The 18,764-nt window shown below is 37.8% G+C and overlaps 1 protein-coding gene and 1 pseudogene across 1 annotated transcript in view; one reads left to right on the forward strand and one right to left on the reverse strand.

Annotated features, from left to right (window-relative positions):
* Window positions 1-18,764, reverse strand: part of Adss2 (adenylosuccinate synthase 2) — a 40,914-nt gene that overhangs the window by 18,542 nt on the left and 3,608 nt on the right. The window contains exons 2-7 of the mRNA XM_021162933.3: window positions 10,608-10,710; window positions 9,742-9,810; window positions 8,464-8,514; window positions 2,436-2,502; window positions 2,075-2,182; window positions 1,210-1,291 (exon numbers count right to left, since the gene is read on the reverse strand). Coding sequence (XP_021018592.1) covers window positions 1,210-1,291; window positions 2,075-2,182; window positions 2,436-2,502; window positions 8,464-8,514; window positions 9,742-9,810; window positions 10,608-10,710 — 480 coding nt within the window. The remainder of the gene's footprint in view (window positions 1-1,209; window positions 1,292-2,074; window positions 2,183-2,435; window positions 2,503-8,463; window positions 8,515-9,741; window positions 9,811-10,607; window positions 10,711-18,764) is intronic.
* LOC147006282 (small ribosomal subunit protein eS8 pseudogene) lies at window positions 11,324-13,366 on the forward strand (annotated as a pseudogene).

An 18,764-nucleotide genomic window follows, 5' to 3' on the forward strand; every position in this document is an offset into this window, starting at 1 on the left:
CCTGGGGACTGCAGTACAGCTGCAATAAATCCTGGTTTTGACTATGAACACCAGGGATAATAATTGCAGAAGCTGCTTACCAGGCACCTGAATGTATACGTTGCACCTGTTATGAATGTCTCTGGCCCCTCCTTCGCACTTGTCTTTAATCTCTTACTTATATTTTAGTCCTTTCTATATGCCCAAAACAAAGCCCTGGTTCAATATATGTTACTTATGAAAATCTTCTTTGGTTTCTTTTGTTGTTTGGTTTTTTTTCTCCCCTTGAGCCCCACCCCACTCCCACCCTCGCCCTGCTCAAGGCTGAGCTCTACCTCAGTATGTACTTCAACTTGTGATCAACTTCCTGCTTCCACCTCTAAAGTACAAGAATTACCGGTGTAGGCCACCACACCCAATTTAAAAGAATCATAAACAAGGGCTGGTGAGATGGCTCAGCAGGTAAGAGCACCCACTGACTGTTCTTCCAAAGGCCCCGAGTTCAAATCCCAGCAACCACATGGTGGCTCACAACCACCCGTAACAAGATCTGATGCCCTCTTCTGGTGCGTCTGAAGACAGCTACACAATGTACTTATGTTTAATAATAAATAAATTTTTAAAAAATCATAAACAGACTTAAGGTCTACAACTATTAAGGAATGGCATATGGTATGTAGATTCTTACTCAGTTCTGAAAACAAAATTAACAGTTTTAAAGAAATAATCACCAGGCATCTAGGAAACAATGTGAGATTTACCAATGATTGAGAAGGCTCTACTAATTCAGGCATCTCACAGCTATGACTCTCTATGAAGCTATGATAGTCTTCTCTGGTGGCCAGTAAAGTTAGCTGTCTCAGGAACTATTATCAATCCTACCAGCCAACTTTACAAGTTTTCACACTGTGGCTTTCTATGGTTTCTTCATAATGCAAATCTGGGCTTCCTTGTGTTCAAAATTCTCCAATAGCTTTCCATGGTCTCTTAAATAACATCTAAGTTTCCTGCAAGTGTATTTGAGACCTATCATTTGGCTACTTTCACATCTCATTCCCTTTCCCATCCAGTTTTCCATTGAGACTCAACTGTGTGAAGTCACACAGACATGCTATGTCCAGGGATGACTGGTCACTAGTTAATACACAAAGCTGAAATGGATGAAAAACTCAAATGTCAGTTTGGCAAGTTAGTATTTAAAAGTCCATTGCTGAGCTAAGAAAGCATTACCTTGAGTTGCTGTAATTCACCTTCGATGTCTATTTCCAAAGTCGGGTATATAGATTTATACTGGTTAGCTAGAACTTTGAACCTGAGAAATAAACAGATCATGGCATTAACTATGTTACAGAATACTTTAAATAATATCATCCAAGTCAAGTGGTTTCTGTGCCTTATAAATGGTCTTAAAAGCAAATTAGTTTGGAAACTGAAGTTACTTTTGGAGAAATGAAATTGAAGTAAAACATGAATCAATTATGCACTCAAGATACATTTTCATGTTTAAGACAAAATATAATGAAGGTGATGTGTGTGGTTGAAGAAAAAGGATTGAAATAACTAAAATCTGAAAATACAAAACAGATTATATTCTACTGTGTAAAAAAATGAGAGGGTCAGTCCACATGACACTTAGACGGTAGCAACTATCTCTAGGACTTTTCAGTGCGTGGCCTGCCAGTGCAAGTATATAACTACACTTCCCATGAAAAATCATTTTATAAAGAATATGTCAGTACAGCATTTCTACTTTTAAAGACATATCCAAAAAATTTACCAAAACATTGAAGGCTAATTATTTCTAGATGGGAAGACATAATGGGTCCCTGAACCTCAAATATCAAAGATAAGATCCTACCTAAGACATGGTTAGCACATCAGAATGCCACACTGAGAACATTTCCTTTCATGGAAAACCAGTTCATATGCCAGTCCTCACAAACAGTATGGTTGGTTCTGTCCTCTTAGGATACCATTCTTACACAATCATCAGGTTATTTTTTATGAAGTAAATGTGAATATTGATGCTACAATTTTGTACTCTGGGTCTTAAAAATCTGTTTGCTTTTTAATATTAAAAAAAAAAGTCTTTTACCTCTCAGAGAAGCCATCAAAGTCAGAAACAAGATCACACATCCGAAGTCCACTCCGAGCAGCTTTAGAGGAATATACAGGGCCAATACCCTTTTTTGTGGTACCCAAACTTAAAAACAGATCAAAACAGCTTCAAGTTACACAAGGAAGATATAAGTCTTGTTGTCAGATCTTTTCAAAGAAGAAAGTTACATATGATTATTTCCTATTTGTGCAATTTCCTATAAGCTTATTTGTATAATCTAACTAACTGGTCTTCTCTGAAGCCTAGGGAACTATTCTTATCTATCTGGGGTTTTATTTTGCTTCATCTTGGCTCAAAATTTATACATAAGGATGTAAATGAAATATATATGTCATACTTTTTTCCTGCTTGCTCTTGTCTCTGCTGTTCCTGGATACCATCAGCTGCTTGATGAAAGTCAAACACTGAGGAGAAATCAAACAAACCACAGTTGTTACTGAAACAAAGATAACAGTCAAGGTAAAAATATTCCAAACTACTCAGACCAGAGATCCTCCCAACCTTGCTTCTGACAAATTGTACAGATATGTTTCTAAAGGTAACAATGGCAACTTACACTTGTAATTTCAACATTAAATAGGCCGGCAGGAGGAGGATCACAAGTTTGAGGCAGGTCTGGGCTACATGGTGAGTTCAGGCCAGCTTGGATTATACAACGTTTGAAGAGAGCAAAAAAGAAGACAAAAGGCGAATTTTAGAATATCTTAACCTAAAACTCAATGAAGTTCAATCTATAAAGATACCTCCCCCTTCTTCCTCTACACCTTCAAGTTCTGGACCCCAGGGGTTTAGAGCTCACCTCAATGCCTCCCCTTTCTTCCACCCTAGGCTCAAACTTCACATCACCTTTCACTAAAACTACACTCTAGTCTGTGTGCCTCTTTCCACTCTTGGACATGGATCAAAATTCTTTAATGCATCCAAAATTTTCTTGCCAAGACACAAACAAGTCATCACACCCTTGTCTTTGAAACTTAAGGGCTTTCTACTACTCTTCAAAAAAAAAGTCTTATATGGCAAACACCATTCTGTTCACACCAGCAGTCCCTGACTACAACTGTAAGCTTCCTGTGCAGTGTGCCTCTTTCTATGTATACATACACACTCACACTCCCCGACACACACTGAGTAGCAGGACAATGTCAATTTGCTAGTTAATTTCTGTAGCAGGAAGTACTCAAATATTTACTGACTGACTACATAAGCAGCTTATAGACTGGCAGGTCTAGGGTTTGGTTTCTGAACTTCTAACTAAAGTTTATCTACTTAACAGCTTTATAATTAACAGACCATAAAACTCACCAGTTTCAAGGTATTACAATTCTATGTTTTTTGCATATTATGCCACTATTTCTTTCCACCAATTATATTATTTCAAAATAAATATATTGAAATATGCAAATGTTAAACAGAATGATTGAGTTTTTAGAATTAGGGGAAACATTTGTAAAAGAACAACTTAAAAACATTAAAAGATGCTGGGCAGTGGTGGCACACACCTTTAATCCCAACACTTGGGAGGCAGAGGCAGGCAGATTTCTGAGTTCGAGGCCAGCCTGGTCTACAGAGTGAGTTCCAGGGCAGCCAGGGCTATACAGAAAAACCCCGCCTCGAAAAAACCAAAAACAAAACAAAAACAAAAAAAACCCAAACCAAACCAAAAAAACAAAACACCCAAATAACAAAAACAACCAAACAAAAAACATTAAAAGATACACATTAGACATAGAAACTAGAAAACTCTGATAAAGCCTGGACTGAAACTACCCTCTCAGGAGCCTTAGCCTCCAAGCTACGCAGGAAGTGCTGTTTCCCTAAGCTGCTTTTTGAGACACTGTACAAACTAGGAGGGTAGTCCTACCTGTAGCCTGCCTGGCACGGTAAAGTTAAAGCTTTGTTAGTATGATCACCAGTTTCCTCTGGCAAGCCTAGTGTCTTAGTCAGGGTTTCTATTCCTGCACAAACATCATGACCAAGAAGCAAGTTGGGGAGGAAAGGGTTTATTCGGCTTACACTTCCATACTGCTGTTCATCACCAAGGAAGTCAGGACTGGAACTCAAGCAGGTCAGAAAGCAGGCGCTGATGCAGAGGCCATGGAGGGATGTTACTTACTGGCTTGCTTCCTCTGGCTTGCTCAGCCTGCTCTCTTATAGAACCCAAGACTACCAGCCCAGGGATGGTCCCACCCACAAGGGGCCTTTCCTCCTTGATCACTAATTGAGAAAATGCCTTACAGTTGGATCTCATGGAGGCATTTCCTCAACTGAAGCTCCTTTCTCTGTGATAACTCCAGCTTGTCAAGTTGACACAAAACTAGCCAGTACACCTAGTGAGTGTTTTGAGATTTTTATGTCAATTACATTACAGATGCTGAGTCTGCAGTGTGTGAATTAATAAGTAGATAAAAGAGCATCCTTAAAATTATATTGAAATATTACACATTCAATGATAGCTACAAGAATGTCACAGCAATGCTATTTTTAATACACCAATACTGGAAAAACTCAATCTTCATCAAGGGGATAAAAATTTGGGTATATTCATAATAGAATTTTAGGTAACAATTTTTTAAAAAGAAAAACCTGCTTCAAGAAGCAATAGAATTGTAACAATTATAGGCAGACTGTTCAGTGGAGGCCAGATGCAAAAAGACAATATAAACTACAATTTTAAATAAAGTTTCAAATGTCAAAATTAATCTATAAAAGAAGCAAGAACTGTGTCACTTTTGATCAAAGGAAACAGATAATGACTCAGAAAAATCATCAGAGCAATTTTTCCAGGGACTTGGAAGACTATATATTTTAAAGACTATGGTGATTGAGTATTTTGTTTACGCTTTAGTGAATTTCAGTCTATCATGTTGTACTTCAAACTGCTATCATATGATTAGTTTATTATCATGTTCCTCTCCTGTTGCCAAGACAATAGCCTTTCTAAAGTATTTCAGGTGCTAGATTTATCCTTAAGAATTGTTTCATTAACAATAACTTTGCAAGTCAGTTATGACTGAAGCACTAGAATATGCCATACACTTTCTTCTGAATACAAAAGCATTTGCACTTAAATACTCATTTTTCATTATCAGAGAAGTTTTTAAAAGCAACTAGAAAAACAACAAATAAACAGTTGACAGAAAGCAGTTGAGCTGTATTTTCAAAAATTAATTTAGTACCCTGACAAAGCCCTTCCTAGGCCCCAGGAAGCTATTAGTACAATCAGAGCAATGACTCTCATGGGGTAGAACCTTAATGCCTTCTAACTAGTTTTGATTACTCTCTCTGAAGTTGTTATGAATACTGCTTTTGTTTTCTACAGGCCTAGACATTGAAGGACAAAAACAAAAGAACTAAAACCTTGAGAATTAGTCTAATTTTTAAACTGAAAGATAACTGTACATCCTTTGCAGTTTCATTAGCATGCCTGTAAAGGTATTGTTATAAATAAACTTGATTGAGTTTTAATTATGCAAGTATTTGATACTGGTAAGTACTCAGGATTTTCTACCATGTAACTACATTCCCAGCCCTCTACTTAAGCATTATTATTAAACATTTAATAAAATAATGCATTCAGCATAGCCCACAATACAGCTAATACCTCTGCTTGCTATCTCGTGCCTCATCTCCACTGAGGCCTCATTTCTCAGTGAATGGTCCCAGGCACTTCATCTAGAATGAACCTGGACATGTTCCCACTACCTCTCCCAAAACTGACTGTTCCTGCTTAGGACTGCTCTCCTGACACCCAGCTTCATCTTGAAGCCACGACACATTCATTATATATTTATCTTATGTATTGTATTGTGCTCACAAGCTCTATTAAGGATTTTTCTTTTTAATATTGTCTTTTCTAATACTCTTGAACCTTCAATGTCCGGTATCATGTCTAGCACAAGTTAGGTATTCAATATATGAGCAAAATGACAAACAGCAAACATCTGGATTTCAGATGCTTACTATATTTAAGTCATCTATTCACTTCTCAGGTTACTCTGAATAAGCATCTTTCTTATTACAAACTATATCAATATGCTAGGTCAATATGCTATATCAATATGCTAGGTCAAAAATTTTGCATTAAGTTGCTTAATTATTTTAATTAAAAAATATTTAAAGTTATTGTATGTGTGTTTTGCCTGCATGTATGCTAGTGCCCAGAGGTTAAAAGAAAGCACCAAATTCCATGGAAGTGGAGTTCTCGATGGTTATGAACCACCATGTAGGAACTGGGAATCAAAACTGGGTTCTCAGCAAAGCAATGACAGCTCTTAAGCCATTGAGTCATCTCTTCAACCCCTGCTTAGGTATTAAACTGCATAGCAGCTTCATCATTTTAAAATTTCTTTGGAAGAAAATAGGCAATTCAAAATACTGACACTGTATCAAGTTTCTACTGTAATGTTGACATGAAATCTATGACAACAGCAAGAAAGACTGGACAAGCAGCATGCTTCCATTTGCTTGTTATTTTATTGCTGGCAAATTGTATTAAGACGGAAGGGTGAGAGAGGAAGGTCAGAGGATCACATGTTTGAGGACAGATTGGAATGTACAGTGAGTATCAGGACTGCCTGGCAACTTAGCAAGCCTCTGATTCAAAGTCAAAATTAAAAAGGGCCTTCTGACCCCTTTGCACCATTCCCACACCCAGTCTCTTTGCATGATATGAAAAGGTTTCACAATATTAGCACAAATTTGCTCTTTGCAGATTTTATAGATTAAGAAGTCCTGTGATGCACGCCTTTAATCCTAGTACTCGAGAGGCAGAGGCAGGCAGATTTCTGAGTTCGAGGCCAGCCTGGTCTACAAAGTGAGTTTCAGGACAGCCAGGGCTATACAGAGAAACCCTGTCTCGAACCCCCCCCCCCCCAAAAAAAAGAAGTCCTGTGATGGTTTCCTTAATGTGACCCAGGGAGTAGCACTATTAGAGCATGTGGCCCTTTTGGAGTAGGTGTGTCACTGAGGGTATGGGCTTTAAGATCCTCATCCTAGCTGCCTGGAAGCCAGTCTTCTCCTAGAGGCCTTCAGATGAGATGTAGAACTCTCAGCTCCTCCTGCACCATGTCTGCCTAGACACTGCCATGCTCCCTTGATGATAATGGACTGAACCTCTGGACCTGTAAGCCAGCCCCAATTAAATGTTGTCCTTTTAAGAGTTGCCTTGGCCATGGTGTCTGTCCACAACAGTAAAACCCTAACTAAGACAAGTCCCTACTGAACAATATAATGGGAAAGACATTTTTCATATAAACTATGTAAATTCAATACAGTTTTCCTCAAAAAGTTATTTTATTTTTACTTTATTATTGTTTGTGTAATGTACATGTATGGACACATATGCCAAGGAATTCAGGTCATACGTTTACAAGGCAAGCACGCTACTGGCTGAACTTCTTGCCATTATTTTACTGGGTTACTGAGGTGATGCACAAGGCTCAAATCTGAAGCTGTTACATAGCCACACTGTTATTTGATTTCCATTTTGGTTAAGACCTTTTTAAAAAAGAACAATGAGCTAAACGGTAGTGGCGCACGCCTTTAATTCCAGCACTCAGGAGGCAGAGGCAGGTGGATCTCTGAGTTCCAGCCTGGTCTACAGAGTTAAGTTCCAAGACAGCCAGAGCTACAAAAAACAAAAACAAACAAACAAACAAAACCTGTCTTGAAACAAACAAAAACAATAAATAAATAAGATGAGAGGGGAAGAGAGAGTCAGAGAGATTGGGGGGTGGGGGTAAGAACATATACCTTTTAATAGCTTCAGGTCCATAACAAAGTTCTCTATTGGTCTAAATCCCCTACTACTCTTTAGGTAATCATCTTGTAAACACGTCCCTGCTAACCAATCCTATCGGCTCAGGAATGATAACCAAGAAGAAAACACCAATCATACTGGTGACAGCTGAAATTAATTTTAGTATCTAGTTCTAATTCATGGAGAAAACTAGTGTGAATGAAGAGAGGTCATTCATCACTGTGCAGACAGTTGTTCTAAAGACTGAATTCAGCACATCTGCAGATAGTCATTCTAAAGACTTGCCACAGGGCAAACGCATTCTTACAGGAATGTCAACACATGCAAATAAATGCTTTGGATTTATTATTTATATGATTTATTCTTTAATGACTAAAGACATTACAAAATACTGGCTCTGCTACTCATCTGCTTAACTATACTTGTCTTGTATATTTCCAATCTAGTTCTTGTCAAAACAAAACAAAGAAAAAAAATCAAGATATTACTATTTTAACTTCAACTACAATCCTTAAACAAACATAGAAATAATTCATCATTTTTAAATGCTTTCTCTTGATACATTTGACTAAGAGGCAGTTATAAATAAATACAAATGGCCTCCTACCAATATGAGCTCTGTCCGATATGATAAGCCTTTTCTCCCAGCCATCTAGACCTAGGAAAGAAAAGATATACTTTATCAAACATTTTGTGCAACGATTTTTAAGACTTACTTTTTTATGAACAGAATGTCTACAAGTGTTTTTACTAAAGCAATCATGTTTGCATCTCTTCTTCTGCATAGGAAGCAGTGGGCTTATCAAGTTTGTCACTGTTCAATGTACAAGCTCATTCATACTCTTATCTCCAAATATTTTGTTCTAAATAGTTCCTGTCTCAAGTCACATTCACATAAAATATTCCTAAGAACCCAAACAAAGAAAACAGCAGGAAAATATTTTCTGGACTAGGTGTGGGGATCATGTATATAGCATGGGAGAAATTCTAGAGAAGGAAGTTGGTTTTAGTAATGCCACCCTTCACAAAAGAGTTATAAAGAAATATGACTAAACAAAATAATGAAACTTAATATTTCTCCACAGTATTGTAGATGACTACATTTAGTATATCTCAGTAATGAGATAGATGCATCTCCCCATGTAACTATAAGAGATCAAGACCAGGGGCTATGAACTTTCACACCTAGGTCTCATCACCCAATAAATTAGGGGGAGATGAGAGATGAGGACATGGGTAAAAAATGAGGGTAGTTGGGAGGGTGGGCAACAGAGACAGAGGGGGGCCAGGGTGTCTTAGTCAAGAACATTATAGTCAAGAACACTTAAGGATGGATTATTTTAAACCCAACACAACTCAAACACGATAGAAAGCATTTTAAATCTGAGCTCATCTTGAGGGAAACTGTATTAAGAATGGCCCTTAACTGTGTATTACTTTCCTTGTAAATTCCCTTCCACCCTAACGAGTATTCACGGCTGAAAGTTAAGGCAAGACTCAAGGGTGTTTCTTTTCAGGTCAGTGCACGATCCCTTACTTTGGGGATAAGATCCTTTCAAGGATGAAGCAGTAGTCCAGAAGAAGTTCTAGCAATGTGCAAAAACTCCAAGAGCTGGTAGTAGGCACACTGTCAGAGCTACCTCAAGATGAAGTGTGTTTGTAATGAATACACCAAGGACTTGGTACTTTCATAAAGATCTATGAGGATGTTATCCTTGATTAGAAATAATAACTATGAGTGAAATTTAAACTCATATAAAAATGTGTACTCTAGTAATCTGAAAATTCTAAGTACAGGACAAATACTCACTCAGTCTATCCAGCATGAGATCTTACTGAAACTGTATAAAATAACCACATTACAGTTAGACCCATTCATTCATACCTTTTCCCTTTTGAACATTTTTCTCCGCTTCTTCAAACAATCCAGGAAGATGAATTACCACTCCATTTCCTAAAAGAAACAAACAATCCTCCACCTTAAACACCTGTAATTATAATATAGACACATACATAAATGTTAAAATGTAGACATCTATAATAACTGTCTATTTTGACTAGAACAAGTTATATTTATTATTAATAAAGCACCATATTTTATTACGGAATTCCCACAGAAAGTACTCAAAGTTTATTATATATATATGTGTGTGTGTGTGTGTGTGTGTGTGTGTGTGTGTGAGAGAGAGAGAGAGAGAGAGAGAGAGAGAGAGAGAGAGAGAGAGAGAGAGAGAGAGATAAGGGATATAAAACACTAAAATTATGTTCAAAACTACTTGGAATTTCTTTGTAACAAATAAATCATGTTCTGAAAAAAGCTAAGGGTACAGCCGGATCACCACCTACACCAATGTCTTTCAGAACCACACTCTACTAGTGATCACAAAATTAATTTAGTGTGACATGAACATTTTTAAACAACAGAATATAAATCATCAGACTGTAAGGGTTTAGAATGAAATATTTCTTATATAGAGTCAAAGTTGAAAGTCTTTGGAAAACTCATTGATGACAAGAACTTCTCTACGGAATAAAGGCTATGATGCACCTAAGTGCCTGCAAAGTAAACACCCTGGGAACCACCTCTGCAAGACCCGAGAGTGAGAAGCAGCTTGGCAGGTCTGTCCTATACGGTATCACAGCCAAAAGTCGTGAGGCATCAAGGAAACATCTGGTCAGTGAAACGTAAAGTCAGTTTTGATAATGAAAAACTCCCATGCTGCCCCCAAGAAGTTCAGTTTAAACACTTACCGATAAAGGCAGTAACATTTGGGTTAATTATTCCACTAGGTAAAAGATGAAAGTCATATTCCACAGAATCTACAACAACTGTGTGGCCAGCGTTATTCCCTCCCTGAAACAGAATAAAGAGGACATTGACCTTGAGAATACATTCTTGCTGAAAGTGAAATAAATAAATAAATATATGCGCCAAAAAACCTATAATTGTTTGTATTCTTCTTTCAGCACTACAGTATACTTGAGTGACTGCTGCCAAAAGACCAAGAAATTTGTGAATTCAAAGTCACATTTATTTTTAAGAGAGAACAGTTACGAAAGGCAAAACTAATTTAGTTATTTAGGCTGACTTTGGCCCTATATAGGACATGTATCAATTAATTATTCATGATTCTTTACACACACACACAGAGACACACACACACACACACACAAACACACACACACACACATCTCCAGTGAGAGACAGTTATTCTAAATTGATATACATACTCAGGTTATCCCCATTGCTCTTTGCTATATGTCAAGCAACTAGATCTGGAATTTGTATTCTTGGATGGATTTAAACTAGGATGTGTCCCAAGTAGTTCCCAGTACTGGTTGTCCTAATAAGACTCTAGTTTACAAATCCATCTTAAGCATTTAGTTAGTGACAGATCCCTACAACCTTCTTTTTCTAAAAGACATTTGATCAAAAAATATTAATGCTTGGAATTACAGTCGAAAGCATGGCTATATGGTCAATCAACAGTAACATGTCAAATATTAAATTTTAAAAACTAGATATTAAGACAATATTAAATGACCATACATTTTTTCCAACGTAAATTAAAAAACAAGGAAGGAAATACAAAGCAACTGATTTGCTTGTACAACAAACTTAACAGCAAGCGAGAATACAATAGATAACAGCACATTGTGTAGCATTTTAAAACACACACACACAAACACACAAAACTGTCAAGTCTTTCTCATATACTTACCACTTGGCATCAGTTACAAGTTTTTAGGATCCCTCTGAAGAAACTTTTTGCATAAAAAATACATATTTATTTTCTGTTTTGTCACAATGTGAGGACTGAACCTTAGAGTCTCCACAGGAGGCCACAGGCACTTTCTTCTTTTGAAGTGTTTAGTATTGCACACTCAATGAACAAAGTACTGGTCTCAAGCATATCATGTATTATTTGACTATATTCATTCCCCTTCTTTTCTCCTCCCCTCTCAGTTCCTTTTTCCAAGTTATCAACTCTCATTTTTCTCTTATATGTAAGACAACTGTATATGCAAATTATGCCATTTCGTTCTTTATGAATAAAATATCATCTGTTGACAGATAACTAGATTTGTTTAATGTTAACGGCCATTCCATAAATTGCAAATAAAACCACTTCATTCTTTTATATCTGTACATACAATAATTAAACTAGTCCCATAAAGAAATGTATTGTTTCCAGTTTTCTATCATTAAAAGGCCAATCAGCCTTTCTAAAAAAAAAAAATACATTTTGTGCTTCAAAATAACATGTCTCAATTTTCAAGAAAAATCTCTTAAAATATGAAGCACATTAAAATTTCTAAGTCCAAAAAATGCTAATTTGTCATTACTAAAATTGTTTAATTCTAAATCATTAAATTTAATAAGTATTTACATGTTCAATGTATTGATAACTTTGAGATAAGCCATCAGTTATTTACTCTAGGTTGAATATTCATTCTTAATCCCAAAGCCTCCAAGCCTGAACCTCTGTGTGCTGACAAGATACCAGTAGTGTCAAATTCCATACCATGAAGCTTCCATCTCATACACAAATTAAAAGCCTGAAATCTCATACAGCCTAGGCCACAAACACTGTGGATGCGGCATACGTAAGTTAAAAAACCCAGCCACTAAGGGTAAAGTAAATTATGTTCTCAATACCTCTTAACCAAATCACTTACATTAAAAGGAGATAGGAGCCCGGCAGTGGTGGTGCATGCCTTTCAAGGCCAGCCTGGTCTACAAAGTGAGTTTCAGGACAGCCAGGGCTACACAGAGAAACCCTGTCTCGAAAAACACCAAAACCAAAACAACAAAAAGAGCTCTTTCCAGTCAGCGCCGAGCGATGGGCATCTCTCAGGGACAACTGGCACAAGCGCTGCCAGACTGGGGGTAAGGGAAAACCCTACCACAAGAAGCGGAAGTATGAGCTGGGACGGCCCGCTGCCAACACGAAGATTGGCCCTTGCCACATATACACAGTCCGAGTTCGAGGAGGCAATAAGAAGTACCGTGCCCTGAGATTGGATGTGGGGAACTTTTCCTGGGGCTCTGAGTGTTGGTACTCGCAAAACAAGGATCATTGATGTTGTCTACAATGCATCCAACAACGAGCTTGTCCACACCAAGACCCTGGTGAAGAACTGCATCCACCGTGCTTATTGACAGCACGCCGTACAGACAGTGGGAGGAGTCCCACTATGTACTGCCCCTGGGCCGCAAGAAGGGGGCCAAGCTGACTCCTGAAGAGGAAGAGATTTTTAAACAAAAAACGATCAAAGAAAATTCAAAAGAAATACGACGAAAGGAAAAAGAATGCCAAAATCAGCAGTCTCCTGGAGCAGTTCCAGCAGGGCAAGCTTCTAGCCTGTATTGCCTCAAGACCAGGCCAGTGTGGCAGAGCAGACAGCTATGTGCTCGAAGGCAAGGAGCTGGAGTTCTATCTGCAGAAGATCAAAGCCCGGAAAGGCAAATGAGCCTCATGCATAGTGTAATAAAGGTGTCTGCTGTTCTATATGACAAAAAAAGAAAAGAAAAGAAAAAAAGGGAGATAGGCGCTATCCTAGGCAGGAAACTCTTTCTACTTTAAGTGTCCTTCCAAAATCTAAATGTCACTCATCTGTAGTCTCCTCTTCATGTTTTGTTGCCTAAGAAAATGCATTTGCTGAGCCCTGAACACTTAAGTGGTTTAAATTTATTTTCACCATTTACAACAGATTACTGGACATCAAAGATCCATTGCACTTATGAACAAAGAGCCTTATTTTCAAGTTCTATATAATTTTGCAAAACTGTACAATGAGTGGGTGCAAGTCTTTTTCAGTTTGGGAGGAAAATGCTTACATATGTAAAATAAAAATTTATATATTGGTGGTGCACCTCTGCAATCTCAGCTATTGGGAGGTAGAGGCAGGAAGACCAAGAATTCAAGTCCCCCTCAGCTACAGCAGTGAGTGAGGCCAGTCTGGGCTGCATAAGGCCCTGTCTCAAAAGTACCCCACTCAGCCCATGATTTGTTTAAAGGCTGCCATTATTAACAACAGCCACACTTAAGAGTTGAAATCTGGCATGGATATTTTTTAAAGGCAGATGGTTATGAAGAATAATTTCAGGGAGATAAATTAGCCTCCTCCCTAAGTTCATCCAAGTTAATACATAGTTTGGGCTGGGAAAGTTCAATTATAAAAGACTAGAAATCCCATTTTGCTGCAAAGTTTGCTCACTAAAATACTAACTTCCATTTTTAAATAACCAGTTCAGTTTAAATTATTTAAATTTAGTGAATGCAGGAATATGGTGAAAATATCAGGAATAATCTTGAATTTCCTTATTGAGAGTTGAGATGAAAAATTAATCTTAAAACACAGTAAGATGGGCTTAGAGGCTGCTACATATAAGAAGTTTCTTAATGAGGTAATCTGTAAAATAAGTTGTAGTACATGGCCATATTCATAAAATACAACAGATAAAAAAAATCAGATTTGAAGTGCCTGTTTGGACACTAACCTAAAATATGTATAGATTGTAAAATGTAAAATTATCTTGAGAGCTCAGGCAACTGTCCTCAAACACAGATACTGACCCAATGAGAGGACACATACATTAGCAGATAGCAAAACAAAGAGGTTCTAAATGGGAGTACCACTGCCCATGACCTCAGCTTCCCACCTACAAACTATCAGAGGAGATGGAGCCACTCCCAACACAACTCCATTGCTACATGCCCAGATGAGCCTCAGATGGCCTCACTTTTAACCTAGATTTAGTCTGAAACACAGAAACTTGTCTATGGCCATACCAGCCTGAGCATGCCCTTTCTTGTCTGAAACATATGTTCCTTCCAAAAAATAAACAAAAAAAGTATAACTCTCGAACACCTTACAATATATTATATGGAAAGTTTTTTTGGAAATCCTAAATTTGAATGCCTTACATGATACTTTTATAGTATATATCAAGAATAAATGCAAGTTAACTGCATAAAAATGAGCAATAAATACATGAATGAAAACTGGAGAACCTTTCATCACAAAACCTTCTCACATGGTATATATCCCCTAATGGGTACTTGGTACCAGTTTTCTTTGACTGTAACTTTTACATTAAGATTAAGTATCTAGAGGCTGGTATGGTGGTTTGAATGAGAATGACTCCCATGGACTCATATTTGAATATTTGGTACCCAGTTAATGGAACTGTTTGGGAAGGATTAGGAAGTGTGGCCTTGTTGGAGGAGTTCTGTCACTGGGCAAAGGAAGACTAGGGATTCCCATGACACTTTGCCTCATGGTTGAGGATCAATTGTGAGCTCTCAGCTGGTCCTTCACTCTGCCATCAAGGACACTAACCCTTGAAACCACGATAAACAAATTAAACATTTTCTTTTTTAAGTTGCTTTGGTCATGCTGTGGTTCTGGCAACAGAAAAGTAATAAAGACAGAAACTGGTACCAGGGAGTAGACTATTATGACAGGCCTGACCAGATGGTGAGACTTTGGATTTTGAGACTTTGGATTAGGCAAATAGTTGAACCATGTGAGCAGAGTTTATTGGGCCATCCTAGTAGGATCTTGGAAGAGAATACTGCTGAGAGCTATACAGGCTGTTTGTAGAGGCCCAGCTCAAAAGGCTCTAGAGGCAAGTAATAGCAACTGGCCTAGAGAACATTTTTGTGAAATTTTGGCAAAGAATGTGACTTTTGCCCTTGTCCAAAATTTTAGCCTGAGGCTAAATTGAAAAGTAATGGCCTCTGAAACCATGAGCCAAGGTAAATGCTTTCTCTTGCAAGTTGCCTTAGTGGTCATGGTGCTTTATCACAGCAATAAAAAAGTAACTAAGGCATATGGATGGAGAGAGGGGTTGGAAGTTAACTTATTCCTGCAGAGCACTTCAGTTTAATTCTTAGTACCCATGTGGCAGCTCACAACCAGATAGACCTCTAGTTGTAAGTAATCCAATGCCTTTTCCTGACCTTCTTCAGACCCTCACAGGTACCAGTCACAGGTGGTACACAGCCATACAAGCAAACAAAACACTTATATCTTTAAAATAAACAAGCAGAAAAAGAATAAAAATAATCTTAGTCAAGCATTATGACAAAAGCCTGCAATCCCAGCACTCAGGGGGCTGAGATAAAAGAACAGTTAAATTCCAGGCAAGCCTCGACCACAGAGTGAACCTCTGACTCAAACAAAACAAAAAACAAAAAACCCAAGGGTTTACATTAAGCTTCTTAATAACTTGGGTATTACATCACAGAGCTTTGTAATAACATTATAACAAAAACAAACAAACCCAAAACAACAACAAAACTCACCTAGAACAAACAGCAAGGTTTATAATGAATCCTTTTTGGCCTTTAAAAAATATGTTGTTGGACGGTGGTGGGGCACGCTTTTAATCCCAGCACTTGGGAGGCAGAGCCAGGTGGATTTCTGAGTTCGAGGCCAGTCTGGTCTACAAAGTGAGTTCCAGGACAGCCAGGGCTACACAGAGAAACCCTGTCTTGAAAAAACAAAAAACAAAACAAAACAACAAAAAACTCCCAACTATATTTTAGGCATAAAGTTTTCTCAACCGACTTTAATAAGGGCTCAACCTCCCCTCTAGCTCACCACTCACCAGAGGCAGTGGAAAGGAAGGTTATTAAGAGTTGGGGGACCTGTTTAGAAATAGTTCTTTGGGGCGATTCTTATCTTTTTTGTTGTTGTCAGTCTAGTCCACTAGCAAACACCAACACACGGATCAGCAGCTGCAGTTCAATCCATAAGAAACTGTAAGGCTCGAAAACCAGCCCAAGTCTGCTGCAGCAGCAAGAAGCTGCGGGAACCTCATGAGAAGTTCTTCAGCGAGTTTCTCTCTATGGCATCACCATAAGCAAAGCTCAACAACACAATGTAAGGTGAACCAATATATGCAAGCTGTCATCAAAGAAGACTAGCTAGGCTGAGTAAAGTGAATCAGCGTCTGTAGGGTCATATTTATATTCTTCCTAAACATCATGAGTCCTTTCACTTGTCTGCTTTAGCAAAAAGAAAAAAATCCATTCACCTGTGTCTGCTTCAGGAAAACATTCTATTTACCTGTGTGCCCCAATGAGACATCATTTGATATAACTGACTTTCCAAAGAAACCAGAACTTTCCATTTCTATATAGCTAATTCCCACTGTCTGTTTTAGCTCTAGAATTGTAATAATAAGAAAAATAATTTGGTTCCAACGATTGCTTGATCCAGAAAAGTATATTTTATGAACAAGAACAATCCCAAATTTTCTAGATGTTTCTTCTATCTTATATTTCCATATGAAATTAACTCCAAGTCAGCTTTTTAAGAGTTATGTTCAGCTACCCCTCTTTTCTCTTAATCACAATAAACTTGCCCCTGGCCACAGTAATTGATCCAGACAAGCACAGTAATCCAATCTGAGCCAATCAGACTCAGAAACCCAAGATTTAAAGTGCTATACTATGAATGCTGCTGAGAGAGAACCCAGAAGCAGCCCTGGTCACTCTCCTCGACCACCAGACAAATCCTCACATTTCTTGTTTCAGTTTCTTTCCCTTCTCTCTAACAAAGAATGCATACAATTCAGGAAACAAGCAAGTACATACAGTAAGTATAGCCCTTGCTCTTGGAGTTTACTTCTTGATCTAGTGATAACAATGTAAGATTAAATGCTAAATTTTAATAACATTTCTACGGTGCCCAGGACAATACTTTAAAGAATGGCACTGCAGGATACAGGGATGCAATAACAATTCTAGTCTTCTTGCAATTGTTCTCAGACTTTTCTAACTGAATCTTAAGTCAGAAGACAAATGCTTTGGATATTTTTTTTTTCTTTCTGGGCTCTTCAAAACCAAAAGCCACCAAGCCCAATTCTACAACAGAAGTTCAGATCAAATATTGTTGATGTTTAAGTTTCTAATTTCGAAGTTTTAAAGGAGAAGTTTAAAAGGTGTAGGGCAGAGGGAGTTAAAAGGAAATGAAATCAGTCTGCAATCAGAATAAGTCCATCCTTAGTTTAGTTTGCTTATAGGCCTTTCTGTTCTTTCAAATTATTCCCCTCTTTTAAAACACTTAAGTGAGTTCCTGCTGTGAGAGAGATGAAGGCAACCTATTGGCAGTGTAATGAGCACAAAACAACGGTATCTTCTTTTACAACAGCAAAAGCTCAAGTGTCAAGGACTAACAATTTCATACACAAATCCCAGAGGCACTTCTCAGACCCCTTAGGACTCTAAATAGTGTCCTATTGATTACAGACACTACTATAATCAACAGAGCTCAAAATGAATCAAAGAGTGGGGTTCCCCCTATAGATTAGAGCAAAAGTCACAATGTTTCAGACTCTATTGAACTATTCCAGAAACCCAAAAAGGATGCTATTTCTCATTAGACTGACCTACAGCCTGGTCTACAGAGCAAGTTCCAGGACAGCCAAAGATACACAGAGAGAACCCCTATCTTAAAAAACCAAAAGGGAGGTAGGGGGAAAGAACCTGGCAGTTTGAGTTAATGCTTACTGTCAGTGACACTTTCTTGGTTCTGACTCCTCACTTTTCTAGAGAACTATTTCACCAAATCTAATGCACATGTCAACCCATAACAATAATCACCCTTTAAGCACTAGTTCAAATCAGCTTGTGACTCCAAAGTTGACTATTTTAAATTACTACTAGTACACTGATTGAACTCTTCAAACATAATCAGACACATAGGAAAAATATAAAGGCATCTGCATTACTTTTTAGGAAAAATGTACAAGACAAGCTTTGGAAGATTAAAAACATCCACTTGGTCTTTCACCGTTATGGCTGCTTTCAGTTTCAAACACACAGATGTGGAAAGGATGAGTCTCAGGGTTTGTTAATTTCCATTATGAAACAACTCTCGATGAAAGCAGCA

Source organism: Mus caroli, unplaced genomic scaffold (genome assembly GCF_978045245.1).
Source record: "Mus caroli unplaced genomic scaffold, Mus_caroli_1 scaffold_1, whole genome shotgun sequence".
In the NCBI taxonomy this organism is placed as follows: domain Eukaryota; kingdom Metazoa; phylum Chordata; class Mammalia; order Rodentia; family Muridae; genus Mus; species Mus caroli.